General features: G+C 36.8%; 1 protein-coding gene across 2 annotated transcripts; it reads right to left on the reverse strand.

The window, feature by feature from the left end:
* Positions 1–455: 455 nt before the first annotated feature.
* On the reverse strand, positions 456–7,176 carry LOC130919298 (prothymosin alpha-B-like). Of its 2 annotated transcripts, none has more exons than XM_057841873.1 (5): positions 7,000–7,176; positions 4,502–4,564; positions 4,323–4,416; positions 2,121–2,218; positions 456–796 (listed from the first exon to the last, which is right to left on the reverse strand). In XM_057841873.1, exons 1-5 carry the CDS (start codon positions 7,042–7,044, stop codon positions 755–757), a joined length of 342 nt encoding a protein of 113 aa, XP_057697856.1. In that variant the 5' UTR covers positions 7,045–7,176; the 3' UTR covers positions 456–754. The 2 variants fall into 2 exon arrangements, with proteins under 2 accessions (XP_057697856.1, XP_057697857.1); XM_057841874.1 differs by having other exon boundaries at positions 456–793; positions 7,000–7,175.
* Positions 7,177–14,978: the final 7,802 nt, after the last annotated feature.

The following is a 14,978-nucleotide window of genomic DNA, read 5'->3' on the forward strand; positions in this document are numbered from 1 at the left end:
CACACACATAGCCAAAGAAAGACGAGAGGTGTCGCCAGTTTGCTTCCCCTTTTTCACTTTTATGGAAAGACACCCATCTGTTGCTAGGGCCATCCCAAATAAAAAGCGAGGTGAAGGAGGGACTAGTTAGAACGATTGCGGAAGCCGTTAGTTTCCCCTCCTTCTCCTTGCAAGCTTTTCAACTAAATTGTCTCTTTATTTTGGGTAATATTATAAATGTCTACCTAAGGATTCATATTTGAACTTGACACAAATGAATTATTCAACCCCATTGTCTGCCATGGACGGTGCCCAATCCATTTGCAGCAAATGTTCATTAGCTGCCAGCCCTCCCGCTTCTAAAGGTTTGGACATCTACAAGAGATAAACACATTTCCAGAAGGACTAGCGGATGCCACGAGACAGGTCGTCCATCATCGTCAACGAGTTTGGAGTAAAGACGCGTCCAGACGAGCAAAATCCAATGAGTTTATTTGCCAAGGACGTAAGACGGACATGAAAAGATTCTGACTAGGACACGGACGCACGCACGACAGGAGGCTACGGCCCGTTCGTCGACGACAAACTAGCACAAAAAGAAAAAAAGACCTTTGCTTTGCTTTCCGGGTGTTTGATAGTGGTGGAGGCCAACCTCCGTACAATATATACAAAAATAGAAAATGTAAATAAAAATACAAACAAATTCTCTTTTGGACATCAGGGAGGGACGAAGGAAGGAAGGAAGGACCCGGCTCGGTCGGGCTCGGTTCGACGTCTACTTGGCGGTCTTCTGCTTCTTCCGTTCCACGTGGTCCTGCTGACCACAAAGAAAGGATTATTTTCTTTCGTTTTTATTATTCCTTTATTTTTAACAAGATGTCTTTCATTAAAAAAAAATATATATATATGTCATTCATCAGTTATACTTTTTCATTTATCATTCATAAATACTTATTAAGATTATTATCTTATTTTTGAAAATTATTATTTTTAATTTGTATCATTTATTATTGTTAAACATTAAAAGGTTTTTTATTTGTGTTATTCATTTATATCTCATTTAAAAAAAATATTACTATTTTCTTTACTATTGTCATCTCATTTTTCAAACGTATTATTTTTGTATAATGTTTATTAAGATTATTGTCTCGTTCAAAATTATATTATTTTTTATTTGCATCTTTTTTTAAATGGCCTCATTTTAATAAAATTTAAATTATTATTTTTATTACTTATTTTTATTAAGATTGTCTCATTTTATTAAATTTTTTTGGGGTATAATTTGTTTTAATAAAGATCTTATCTCATTTTTCAAAATTATTATTAATGTTATTTATTTTAACATATTACGTGTATATGTTATAAATATTTAATATATAATTATTTTATAATTTTATTATTTTTATTTATTTTTAACAAAATGTCTTTCATCAAAAAAAAATATATATATCATTCATCAGTTATACTTTTTCATTTATCATTCATAAATATTAAGATTATTATTTTATTTTTGAAAATTATTCTTTTTAATTTGTATCATTTATTAATATTTTTGAACATTAAAAGGTTTTTTATTTGTGTTATTCATTTATATCTCATTTAAAAAAATATAATTTTCTTTACTATTGCAGCTCATTTTTCAAACGTATTATTTTTGTATTATGTTAAGACTATTGTCTCGTTGTTCAAAATTAGTGTATTATTTTTTTATTTACATCATTTTTTTTTAAATTGACTCATTTTTAAAAATGTTAATATTTTTATTATTTTTATTAAGATTGTCTCATTTTATTAAAACCTTTTTTTGGGGTACAATTTGTTTTTATAAAGATCTTATCTCACTTTTCAAAATTATTATTATTTATTTTTACATATTATTACGAGTATATGTTACAAATATTTAATATATAATTATTTTATAATTTTAATTTAATTTATTATTTTTTATTAGGATTGTCTTGTTTGCATTTTTTTTTAAATTATTATTTTTTTTTGGATGTGTATTATTTATTGGTTTTTATTAAGGTTGTCTTGCTTTATTTAAAAAAAAAAATGTTTGTATCATTTATTATTTTCAGACATTAAAAGTTTTTTTTAATTTGTATTTATTTTTTGATTGTTTTACGATTTGCGCGCCTGACCTCCTCATCTTCGTCGTCATCATCGTCGTCGTCGGCCGTCCTCTTCCCCGTGGGCGCCACTGGGTCATCGTCGTCTTCATCCTCCTCCTCCTCCTCACCTATCATAAGAAGAAGTCTCATCAGGATATATATATATTCAAGAAAAATGTGTCTTGTGTGACACATCATCTTGTCATTTTCACATTTTTAGTGTTTAAAAAGAAAATAAAAAATTATGCTATTTTTGCTTTTTTACGAAAAATAATTTCATTAAAAATTTTTTTTAGAAAGTCTACTATATTTATTGTTATTTTGAATAGGCACATCATCTTACATTTTTTGTAATTTTTCATAAAAATACTTTTTTAATTGCTTTATTTTTTACAAAGAATAATTTTCCATTTTTAAATCACTTTTATAACGTCTAACTAGTATATTTATTATTATTCTGAATGGACAATATCTTAGGTTTTTGTGTGTTTTTTTAAATTTAATAAACGCTCTTTTTTTCATTACAAAGAATAACTTTCCTTTTTAAATTAATTTTTTTATAAAGAATGTCTATTCATTGTTTTTTTTAATAGACACCTGATCTTTCAGTTTGAAATTTTTAGTTTTTTAAAACTAATTCTTGCTTTTTTTATACAAAGAATAAGTTTCCTTTTTGAAAAAATATTTTTTTGAACGTCTATTTACTAGATATTTTTTTAATTGACACATCATCCTTCATTTTAAGTGTGTTTTTTTAAAATATATTTTTGCTACTAGTTTTTTCCAGTATTTTTTTACGAAAATAATTTTCATTTAAAAAAAAAAAAAAAAAAGTTTAGAACACCTACAATATTTGTTGTTATCTTACCTTTTCAGTTTGTTTAAAAAAAAAATATTTTTTTTTATTGCTTTCATTTTTACAAAGAATAATTTTCCATCATTAAACAATTTTTAGAATGTCCATCTAGTTTTTTTTTTCCCCCCGAAGAGACACAATGTCTTAAATCTTTGTGTTTTTTAATAAATGCTTTTTTCACGAAGAATAACGTTCCGCTTTCATTTTTTAAAAGGAAGTCTAACTATTATTTTTTTATAGACACACGATCTTCCAGTTTGACATTTTTAGTGTTTTTTAAATTTATTTTTTAATAAAAAGAATATTTCCTCTTTAAAAAATATTTTTTTGAACGTCTACTAGTTTTTAATTCATAAATCAAATCAAAATTCATGTAAATCATCTTACAATTTCAGTGTTTTTTGTTTTTTTTAAATTATAAATACATTAATGCTAATGTAGTAGCTATCTTTTTTTCCAGTATTTTTTTTTTACCTTTAACAAACATTTTTTTTAGAACATATATCCACTATCTCTCTCTCTATATATTTTTTAACAGACACATCCTCTTAAATCTTTACACTTTTACTGTTTTTTTTTTTTAATTTATGCTATTATAGTTGTTATCTTTTTCCCCCCAATATTTTTCCTTTTTTTTTCAAGCGAAAAAATACTTTTCCTCTTTTTTGAAAAAAATATTTTAACTAGGGCTGTCAAAGGATTAAAATTTTTAATGGAGTTAATTACAGCTTAAAAATGAATTAATCGTAATTAAACGCAATTCAAACCATCTCTAAAATATGCCATATTTTCTGTAAATTATTGTTGGAATGGAAAGATACAAGACTGATATATACATTCAACATACTGTACTTGTTTATTATACCAATAAATCAACGAGATGGCATTAACATTATTAACATTCTGGTAAAGCGATCCATGGATAGAGAGACTTGTAGTTCTTAAAAGATAAATGTTAGTACAAGTTATAGAAATTTTATATTTAAACCCCGTTTAATGTTTTCGTTTTGATAAAATTTGTAAAATTTTCAATCAAAAAATAAACTAGTAGCCCGCCATTGTTGATGTCAATAATTACACAATGCTCATGGGTGCTTAAAACCCATAAAATCAGTCGCACCCAAGGGCCAGCAGAGGGCGACAAAACACCAAAAAAACACAAGTAACAAGTTGGCATTGCACTGTGCTGTCACTTTAATCTGTTTGAGTGGGGCATGTGCGTTAATTGCGTCAAATATTTTACCGTGATTAATTTAAAAAATTAATTACCGCCCGTTAACGCGATAATTTTGACAGCCCTAATTTTAACTACTATTTTTTTTAGATTTTTTTTTTTTTTTTTTTTTTTTTCCTAGTAGACAAAAATCACCGAGTACCTTCTCCGTCCTCCTCATCCTCGTCTCCCACGTCGTCATCGTCGTCATCGTCGTCCCGGGCGGCCCGGGTGTCCCGCTCGCCGTTCTCCTGGTCCTATATGCAAAAATAAATAAATAAATAAATAAAATAACGGCTGAAGCAAGACGGCGAGCGAGAAAAAATGGCCGCTACTTCCCACCTTTTTTCCGTTGGCGGTGGCGTCGTCGCTCTTCTCCTCCGCCATTTTCTTTTCCTTCAACTCCTGAGATGCACACAAACAGACTGTGAAGCTGAAACGTCCTTGATGATACGATTATTATGTATATAATATATCATTATATAACCATTTTACTATTAAAGGAATAAGTAATATAGATCACTTTACAATAAAGTATAACTTTATTAACATTGTTTTGTTTGTTACAGAAAAAAACTTGCCTGAATTAAAAAGATAAAAAGTAACATCTAAACTGTAAAAATAGTGTATGACCAAAGTGAGTACACCCCTCGCAAATATTGAAGTATAACTTTTCATGGGACAACACTGACAAAATGACACTTTGACGCAATGAAAAAGTAGTCTGTGTGCAGCTTATATAATAAGGTTAATGTATTTTCCCCTCAAAATATAGCCATTAATATCTAAACCCCTGGCAACAAAAGTGAGTACACCCCTCTGAAAAATGTCCAGATTGAGTACTGCTTGTCATTTTCCCTCCAAAATATCATGTGACTTGTTGCAGGAGTGCTGTCAACATTGCTGCAGAGATTGAAGAGGTGGGGGGTCAGCCTGTTAGTGCTCAGACCATACATCAAATTGGTGTGCGTGGCTGTCACCCCAGGAGGAAGCCTCTTCTGAAGATGGTACCCATCTCATCAGACCATGGGACATGGTTCCAGTAATCCATGTGCATTGTTGACATGTCTTCAGCAAACTGTTTGCGGGCTTTCTTGTGTACCGTTTTCAATAGAGGCTTCCTCCTGGGGTGACAGCCATGCACACCAATTTGATGTATGGTCTGAGCACTAACAGGCTGACCCCCCCCCCCCCACCTCTTTAATCTCTGTAGCAATGCTGACAAAACTGCTGTAACGAGTCACATGACATTTTAGGGGGAAAATGACAAGCAGTACTCGTTTTGGACATTTAGTTGTACGTTGGATGTACGTAGTTTCTCAGGGGTGTACTCACTTTTGTTGCCAGAGGTTTAGATATTAATGGCTATATTTTGAGGGGGAAATTTTTGTGTTACACTGTATGATGCTAACAGTGCTCGCTAGTTTACTGATGTAACACTGCAAAACAAAGCAGGACGATTGTTGGCAATATTTGTTTTCGCTGGAAAAAAAAAAAAAAATCAAGCGGCTTATCAATTTGATTGGATCTTAATTTTTAGACACAGTAAACAGCCTGGTCTTTCCTCATCTCCCGCTGTATTAAAAGTCAAAGCCCAAAGCCAAATGCTACATACACTTCGTCATACAGTGATCCCTCATTTTTTGCCGTTAACGGGGACCAGAAACTGCAAAAAATTGCTTCAATCAAAAAAAAAAAAAACTTCATGAAAAATAGCTTTCACATGCCTTTTTTTTAGTTTTAAATTTTATTTTTGCATTCAAACACATTTTTTCTATTGAAGCAACTTTATTTTGATTGAAAATATACATTTTGATTGAAGCAACCTTTTTTTTTTTGATTGAATAATAAAGACAAATCAAAGTTACTTTGATCAAAAAAGTTGCTTCAATCAAAAAAAAAAAAAACTTCAAGAAAAATAGCTTTCACATGCATTTTTGATTTAAATTTATTTTTGCATTCAAATACATTTCTTTTCGATTGAAGCAAATTTTTTTGGATTGAATAATAAACGCACAAATCTACCTCCGTCGGGCTCCGCCCAGGGGATTCAATTTTCGACTGGGGTAACTACATTGGCATGAGACCGGCGGGCGTACCATATTCAATGGATGACATCTTGGCGAAAAGTATAGCTGTCCTAAGCAGCCTGATTTAGAATTCCTCTCAAAAATGATGGGAAACAAAAAACGCTTATTGTCAATTTATTACTATATTCTTGTAAATTAATTCTATTGCTGACACTGCGTTTTGGGGTCATCAACATATTGTGCCCCAAAAAGTCAAACTCCGCCTATGAGTTGCTGCCAGCCCTCCCACTTCAAATGGATTGGACGTCTACAAACGATGAATTTATCACACACCGCCTGATTACACACCTATCACCTTCCCTCGAGAAGACAGCAATCCCAGACTCCAACTCCCATAATCCCTCGCTCTTGTCACCTGACACCGTCTCGTCCCACTTTCGCCTCGACTCGACGGCGCCGCCGTGTGGCCTCTTCGCCCGCGACCCATCGATGAGCGCGATTGACGTCTTTCTCCTCCAGACAGGATGCGGCTTCCTGTGCGCGCGCGCGCGTGCGTCGACCTCGACGTCTGGCGCCGCCGCGTCCTTCGCCCGCGGGCCGGGGGACGCGGGGGAGGAGGGGTGCTCGAGCACCGCCTCTCTAATAATACGCGCCTATTTTTTTTTCCCTTCAAATTCTTTTCCCTCCTTTTTTCCCCCCCCGCTCCAAATCGCGCGCACGAGCGTCGTCCTAATCCTAACAATACTGGCCACGTGCGCGCGCACTGCCGCATGTTTAATTTGTACGCGCGCGTGCGTGCGTGCGTCTCACCTTGGCGCTGATTTCGGCGCTTCCCTCCACTTTGCTGTCCGCCATCTTTCACGTCTGGTTTGAAGGAACAAAAGCAAAATGACGTCGCGCGCGCTCTAAAGCAGCAGGATGAGGATGAAGATGAGGATGAAGGTCGGAAGGTAGTTTCCCCCAGCTGCGCGTGCACCCGCCCCGTTCACGCTGCCCTCGTCGGATTTTATAGCCGAGGGGGCGGGGCGAGGAGGAAGGAGGCCGGATCCGATTGGGCGAGCGAGAGCCGGCCGAGATCGGCGTCTGATTGGTCGGGGACAAACAATGAACGCGCCTCCCTTGTTGCAAGCAAACAGTGTGTGTGACACCCACACTCGCTGCCAACCTTCCCGGTCCAAGCCGGGGTAAAAAAAAAAAAAAAAAAAAAAATTTTTTTCTTTTTAAAATTTTTGCCAATGGCAAAAATATCACATTTCTAGCCGTCATACAGTCTTTGTCTGATTCACCTAAATCATTTTTTTTTGGTTTGAATTCATTCAATCAAAGGCACACAAAAAAAGTGATCAGGCAGTTTTTTTGGCAAAAACATAGTTCGGGCAAAATTTGAAAAAAAAATTTTTTTTTTTTTTTTTTTCAAAAAAAAGTTGTTAATTTCCAATGGCAAAAATATCACATTTCTAGCCGTCATACAGTCCTTGTCCGATTCACCTAAATCAAATTTTTTTTGTTTAAATTCATTCAATCAAAGGCACACAAAAAAAGTGATCAGGCAGTTTTTTGGCAAAAACATAGTTCGGGCAAAATTTGAAAAAAAAAAAAAAACAAAAACATCCAATTTTCAATGCTGCCATTCATTTCCAATGGCACATACAACACCCATAAAAACGTTATTTTTGACACCAAAAAAAAAAAAAAAAAAAACAAGTTGGCCAAAAAATCAATAGGACATGACCTGAAAATTCCCCAAAATCAAACGTGTAATTATCCCAAAATCTAATCAAATGTATTTGTAAATCATTACAAAGTCACCAAAATCAATAGGAAGCGGCCTTGTACATGCCCCAAAATAAACAAAGTGACCCGGGGATGTCAGGGTTAGTGCAAAATTGAAAGGAAGTGACCCAAACTCAAAAGGAAGTGCCCTTTATACACCTAAAACCGATAGGAAGAAACCCGGAAATGCCCCAAAATCAACAGGAAGTGACCTGTAAATGCTCTATAATCAAAGGAAGTGACCTGGGAATGTCAGGGTTAGTGCAAATTCCAATGATGTGACCCAAACTCCAAAGGAAGTTACCTTTACATACCCAAAACCAATATGAAGTGACCCGTAAATGCCCTAAAATCAACAGGAAGTAATCTGGGAGTGACCTGAAAACAACAGGAAGTGAGCTGTAAATGCTAAAAATCAACAGGAAGTGACCTGGGGATATCAGGGTTAGTGTAAATTGCAAGGAAGTGACCCAAACTCCAAAGGAAGTGACCTTTACATACCCATAACCAATAGGAAGTGACCCGTAAATGCCCTAAAATCAACAGGAAGTAATCTGGGAGTGACCTGAAAACAACAGGAAGTGACCTGTAAAGGCTAAAAATCATCAGGAAGTGACCTGGGGATGTCAAGGTTAGTGTAAATTGCAAGGATAAGACACAAACTCAAAAGGAAGTGACCTTTACATACCTAAAACCAATAGGAAGTGACCCATAAATGCCCCAAAATCAACAGGAAGTGACCTGGGAATGTCAGGGTTAGTGCAAATTGCAAGGATATGACCCAAACTCAAAAGGAAGAGACCTTTCCACACCCAAAACCAATAGGAAGTGACTAGTAAATGCCTAAAATAAGCAGGAAGTGACCTGGTAGTGACCCGAAATCAACAGGAAGTGACCTTTACACACCCAAAACCAATAGGAAGTGAACTGGAAATGCCCCAAAATCAACAGGAAGTGGCTCGGGAGTGCTCCGAAATCAAAAGGATGTGAACCAAAATCAACAGGAAATGACCTGGGAATGTCCGGGTTAGTGCAAATTGCAAGGATTTGACCCAAACTCCAAAGGAAGTGACCTTTACACGCCCAAATCCAAGAGGAAGTGACCCGGAAATGCCCCAAACTTAATATCGGAAGTGACAAAATCAACAGGAAGTGACCTGGGAGTGCTCCGAAATCAAAATGATGTGACCTGGGAATGTCAGGGTTAGTGCAAATTGCATGGAAGTAACCCAAAATCCATAGGAAGTGACCTGAAATGCCCCAAAAACAATAGGCAGTGATTCAAAACGAACTGGAAATGAACCCAAACCAATAAGAAGTGTCCGGGGAATAACGCAACATCAACAGAAACGGACCTGGAACTGCTCCAAAATCAATAGGAAGTGACCAAAAATTGAGGAAGTGACCCAAAATCAAAAGGAAGTGACATAGTAATGTCCCCGAATATATAGGAGGTGACCCAAAAATCAACAGAAAGTGACCTGAAATGCCATAAAAAATAATAGGCAGTGACTCATAATCAACAGGAAGTGACCCCAAATCAACAGGAAGTGACCTCAAAATACCCCAAAATATAGAGAGGACCCAAAAATCAACAGAAAGTGACATGAGAATGCTGCAAAATCAATTGGCATTGATTCAAAATGAAGAGGAAGTGACCCAAAATCAACTGGAAGTGACCTCTAAATAGCCCAAAATCCATAGGAAGTGTTTCAAAATCCACAGAAAGTGATATAGAGATACCCAAAAATCAACAGGAAGCCACCTAGTAGTACTTCATAATATACAGCAGGTGACCCACAAAAATCAACATAACGTGACCTGAGAAGGCCTAAAAAAAAAAAAAAAAACAATGGGCAGTGACTCGAAATGACCAGGAAATGACCCAAATCAACAGGAAGTGACTCGGGAATACCCCAAAATTATTAGGTGACTCAAAAATCAACAGGTAGTTACTCAAGAATGCCCCAAAAATAATAAGCAATGAGACAACATGAGCAAGAAATGGCCCAAAATCAATAGCTGTCCAGTAATAAATTAAAAATCAACAGGAAGTGGCACATGTGTACCCCAAAATTGATAAAAGGTGACCCAAAAACCACAGGAAGTGACATCTAAATACTCTAAAATCAACAGTAAGCGACCCGGGAATACCCCAAAGTTATGAAAACCTGACTCAAAATCAACAGGAAGTGACATGGAAAAAGCCCAAACAATATGTGACCCAAAATAAACAAGAAGTGACTCAAAATCAGCAGGAAGTGACCCGGGAATACCCCCAAAATTAAGAGGAGACCCAAAAATTAACAGGAAGTGACCTCTAAATACTCAAAAATCCACGGGAAGTGACCCTGGAATACCCCGAAGTCAATAACAGGTGACCCAAACTCAACAGGAAGTGACCCGGGAACACCCCAAAATCAATTTGGGACCCAAAATCAACAGGAAGTGACCCGGGAATACCCCAAAATTAATAGTTGACTCAAAAAAACAACAGGATGGGACCTCTAATTTCCCCAAAATCAACGGGAAGTGACCCTGGAATACCCCAAAGTCAATAACAGGTGACCCAAAATCAACAGGAAGTGACCCGGGAACACCCCAAAATTAATTTGACCCAAAATCAACAGGAAGTGACCTGGGAATATCCCAAAATTAACTGGCGACTCAAAATCAACAGGAAGTGACCTATAATTTCCCCTAAATCAACAGGAAGTGACCCGGGAATACCGTCAAATTAATAGGCGACTCAAAAATCAACAGGAAGTGACCTCTAATTACTCTAAAATCAATAAGAAGTGACCCGGTAAAATCCCAAAATCCATAAAAGGTAACCCAAAATCAAAAGGAAGTGACCCGGGAACACCCCAAAATCAATTTGAGACCCAAAATCAACAGGAAGTGACCCGGGAATACCCCAAAATTAATAGTTGACTCAAAAAAACAACAGGATGGGAGCTCTAATTTCCTCAAAATCAACGGAAAGTGACCCTGGAACACCCCAAAGTCAATAACAGGTGACCCGAAATCAACAGGAAGTGACCCGGGGGCACCCCAAAATTAATGTGACCCAAAATCAACAGGAAGTGACCTGGGAATATCCCAAAATTAACTGGCGACTCAAAAATCAACAGGAAGTGACCTCTAATTACTCTAAAATCAATAAGAAGTGACCCGGTAAAACCTCAAAATCCATAAAAGGTAATCCAAAATGAAAAGGAAGAAATTACTCAAAATCAACAGGAAGTGACCTCTAATTTCCCTAAAATCAACAAGGAAGTTACCCGGCAATACCCCAAAATTAATAGGTGACCCAAAATCAACAGGAAGTAACCTGTAATTACTCTAAAATCAACAGGAAGTGAACCTAGAATACCCCAACGTCAATAACAGGTGACCCAAAATCAACGGGAGGTGACCCAGGAATACCCCGAAATCAATATGTGACCCAAAATCAATATGCAGTGACCCGGGAATACCCTAAAATTTAATCGTAGACTCGAAAATCAACAGGAAGTGATCTCTAACTCCCCCCAAATCAATAGGAAGTGACCCGGGAATACCCCAAAATTAATAGTTGACTCAAAAAAACAACAGGATGGGAGCTCTAATTTCCTCAAAATCAACGGAAAGTGACCCTGGAACACCCCAAAGTCAATAACAGGTGACCCGAAATCAACAGGAAGTGACCCGGGAACACCCCAAAATTAATATGACCCAAAATCAACAGGAAGTGACCTGGGAATATCCCAAAATTAACTGGCGACTCAAAATCAACATGAAGTGACCTATAATTTCCCCCAAATCAACAGGAAGTGACCCGGGAATACCCCAAAATTAATAGGCGACTCAAAAATCAACAGGAAGTGACCTCTAATTACTCTAAAATCAATAAGAAGTGACCCGGTAAAACCTCAAAATCCATAAAAGGTAATCCAAAATGAAAAGGAAGAAATGACTCAAAATCAACAGGAAGGGACCTCTAATTTCCCTAAAATCAACAAGGAAGTTACCCGGCAATACCCCAAAATTAATAGGTGACCCAAAATCAACAGGAAGTAACCTGTAATTACTCTAAAATCAACAGGAAGTGAACCTGGAATACCCCAACGTCAATAAGAGGTGACCCAAAAATCAACGGGAGGTGACCCAGGAATACCCCGAAATTAATATGTGACCCAAAATCAATATGCAGTGACCCGGGAATACCCTAAAATTTAATCGTAGACTCGAAAATCAACAGGAAGTGATCTCTAACTCCCCCCAAATCAATAGGAAGTGACCTGGGTATACCCCAAAATAATAGGTGACTCCAAAAATCAACAGTAAGTGACCTCTAATTATTCTAAAATCAATAGAAGGTGACCCGGAAAAAATCCAAAGTCAATAAAAGGTGACCAACAATCAATAGGAAGTGACCCAGGAAGCCCCCAAATTAAAATGTGACCCAAAGTCAACATGAAGTGACTCAAAATCAACAGGAAGTGACCCGGGAATACCCCAAAGTCAATAAAAGATGACTCAAAAATCAACAGGAAGTGACCTGTAATCCCCCTAACATCAACAGGAAGTGACCCGGGAATAACCCAAAATCAATATGATGTGACCCACAATCAATAGAAAGTGACCCGGGAATCCCAACAAATAAATATGTGACCCAAATCAACATGAAGTGACTCAAAATCAACAGGAAGTGACCCGGGAACACCCTCAAATTAATAGGTGACTCAAAAATCAACAGAAAGTGACCTCCAATGATTCTAAAATCAATAGGAAGTGACCCGGGAAAAATCCAAAGTCAAAAAAAGGTGACCCACAATCAACAGGATGTGGCCCGGGAATCCCCCAAAATGAAAATGTGACCCAAAGTCAACATGAAGTGACTTAAATCAACAGGAAGTGACCTGGGAATACCCCAAAGTCAATAAAAGGTGACTCAAAAATCAACAGGAAGTGACCTCTAATCCACCTAAAATCAATAGGAAGTGACCCGGGAATAACACAAAATCAATATGAGGTGACCCACAATCAATAGGAAGTGACCAGGGAATACCCCAAAATTTATAGGCGACTAAAAAAAAATGACTCAAAATCAACAGAAAAGTGACCCGGAATACCCCAAAATTTATACGCCGTAAAAAAAAAAAATCAACAGGACGTGACCTCTAATTATTCTAAAATTAATAAGAAGTGACCCGGTAAAAACCCCAAAATCCATAAAAGGTGACCCAAAATCAACAGGAAGTGACCTAGGAACACCCCAAAATTAATAGGGGACTCAAAAATCAACAGGAAGTGACCTCTAATCCACCAAAAATCAACAGGAAGTGACCCGGGAATAACCCAAAATCAATATGAGGTGACCTACAATTAATAGGAAGTGACCAGGGAATCCCCCAAATTTTTAATATGTGACCCAAAATCGACATGAAGTGACTCAAAAACAACAGGAAGTGACCTAGGAGCACCCCAAAATTAATAGGGGACTCAAAAATCAACAGGAAGTGACCTCTAATCCACCAAAAATCAACAGGAAGTGACCCGGGAATAACCCAAAATCAATATGAGGTGACCTACAATTAATAGGAAGTGACCAGGGAATCCCCCAAATTTTTAATATGTGACCCAAAATCGACATGAAGTGACTCAAAATCAACAGGAAGTGACCCGGGAATACCGCAAAATTATTAAGCGACTAAAAAAAAAAAAAAATCCACAGGAACTGACCTGTAAGTTCTCTAAAATCAATAAGAAGTGACCCAGTAAAACCCCAAAATCCATAAAAGGTGACCAAAACCAACAGGAAGTGACCCGGGAATACCCAAAATTAATACGTGACCCAAAATCAAAAAGGAAGTGACCCGGGAATACCCCAAAGTCATTAAAAGGTGACCCAAAATCAACAGGAAGTCACCTAGGAACACCCCAAAATTAATTCGCGACTCAAAAATCAACCGGAAGTGACCCGGGAATACCCCAAAGTCAATAAAAGGTGACTCAAAAATCAACAGGAAGTGACCTCTAATCCACCTAAAATGAATAGGAAGTGACCCGGGAATAACACAAAATCAATATGAGGTGACCCACAATCAATAGGAAGTGACCAGGGAATACCCCAAAATTTATAGGCAACTAAAAAAATCAACATGAAATGACTCAAAATCAACAGAAAAGTGACCCGGAATACCCCAAAATTTATACGCCGTAAAAAAAAAAATCAACAGGACGTGACCTCTAATTATTCTAAAATTAATAAGAAGTGACCCGGTAAAAACCCCAAAATCCATAAAAGGTGACCCAAAATCAACAGGAAGTGACCTAGGAACACCCCAAAATTAATCGGGGACTCAAAAATCAACAGGAAGTGACCTCTAATCCACCAAAAATCAACAGGAAGTGACCAGGGAATAACCCAAAATCAATATGAGGTGACCTACAATTAATAGGAAGTGACCAGGGAATCCCCCAAATTTTTAATATGTGACCCAAAATCGACATGAAGTGACTCAAAATCAACAGGAAGTGATCTAGCAACACCCCAAAATTAATAGGGGACTCAAAAATCAACAGGAAGTGACCTCTAATCCACCAAAAATCAACAGGAAGTGACCCGGGAATAACCCAAAATCAATATGAGGTGACCTACAATTAATAGGAAGTGACCAGGGAATCCCCCAAATTTTTAATATGTGACCCAAAATCGACATGAAGTGACTCAAAATCAACAGGAAGTGACCCGGGAATACCGCAAAATTATTAAGCGACTAAAAAAAAAAAAAAAAATTCACAGGAACTGACCTGTAAGTTCTCTAAAATCAATAAGAAGTGACCCAGTAAAACCCCAAAATCCATAAAAGGTGACCCAAAACCAACGGGAAGTGACCCGGGAATACCCAAAATTAATACGTGACCCAAAATCAAAAAGGAAGTGACCCGGGAATACCCCAAAGTCATTAAAAGGTGACCCAAAATCAACAGGAAGTCACCTAGGAACACCCCAAAATTAATAGGCGACT

Source organism: Corythoichthys intestinalis, chromosome 7 (assembly GCF_030265065.1).
Source record: "Corythoichthys intestinalis isolate RoL2023-P3 chromosome 7, ASM3026506v1, whole genome shotgun sequence".
Classification (NCBI taxonomy): domain Eukaryota; kingdom Metazoa; phylum Chordata; class Actinopteri; order Syngnathiformes; family Syngnathidae; genus Corythoichthys; species Corythoichthys intestinalis.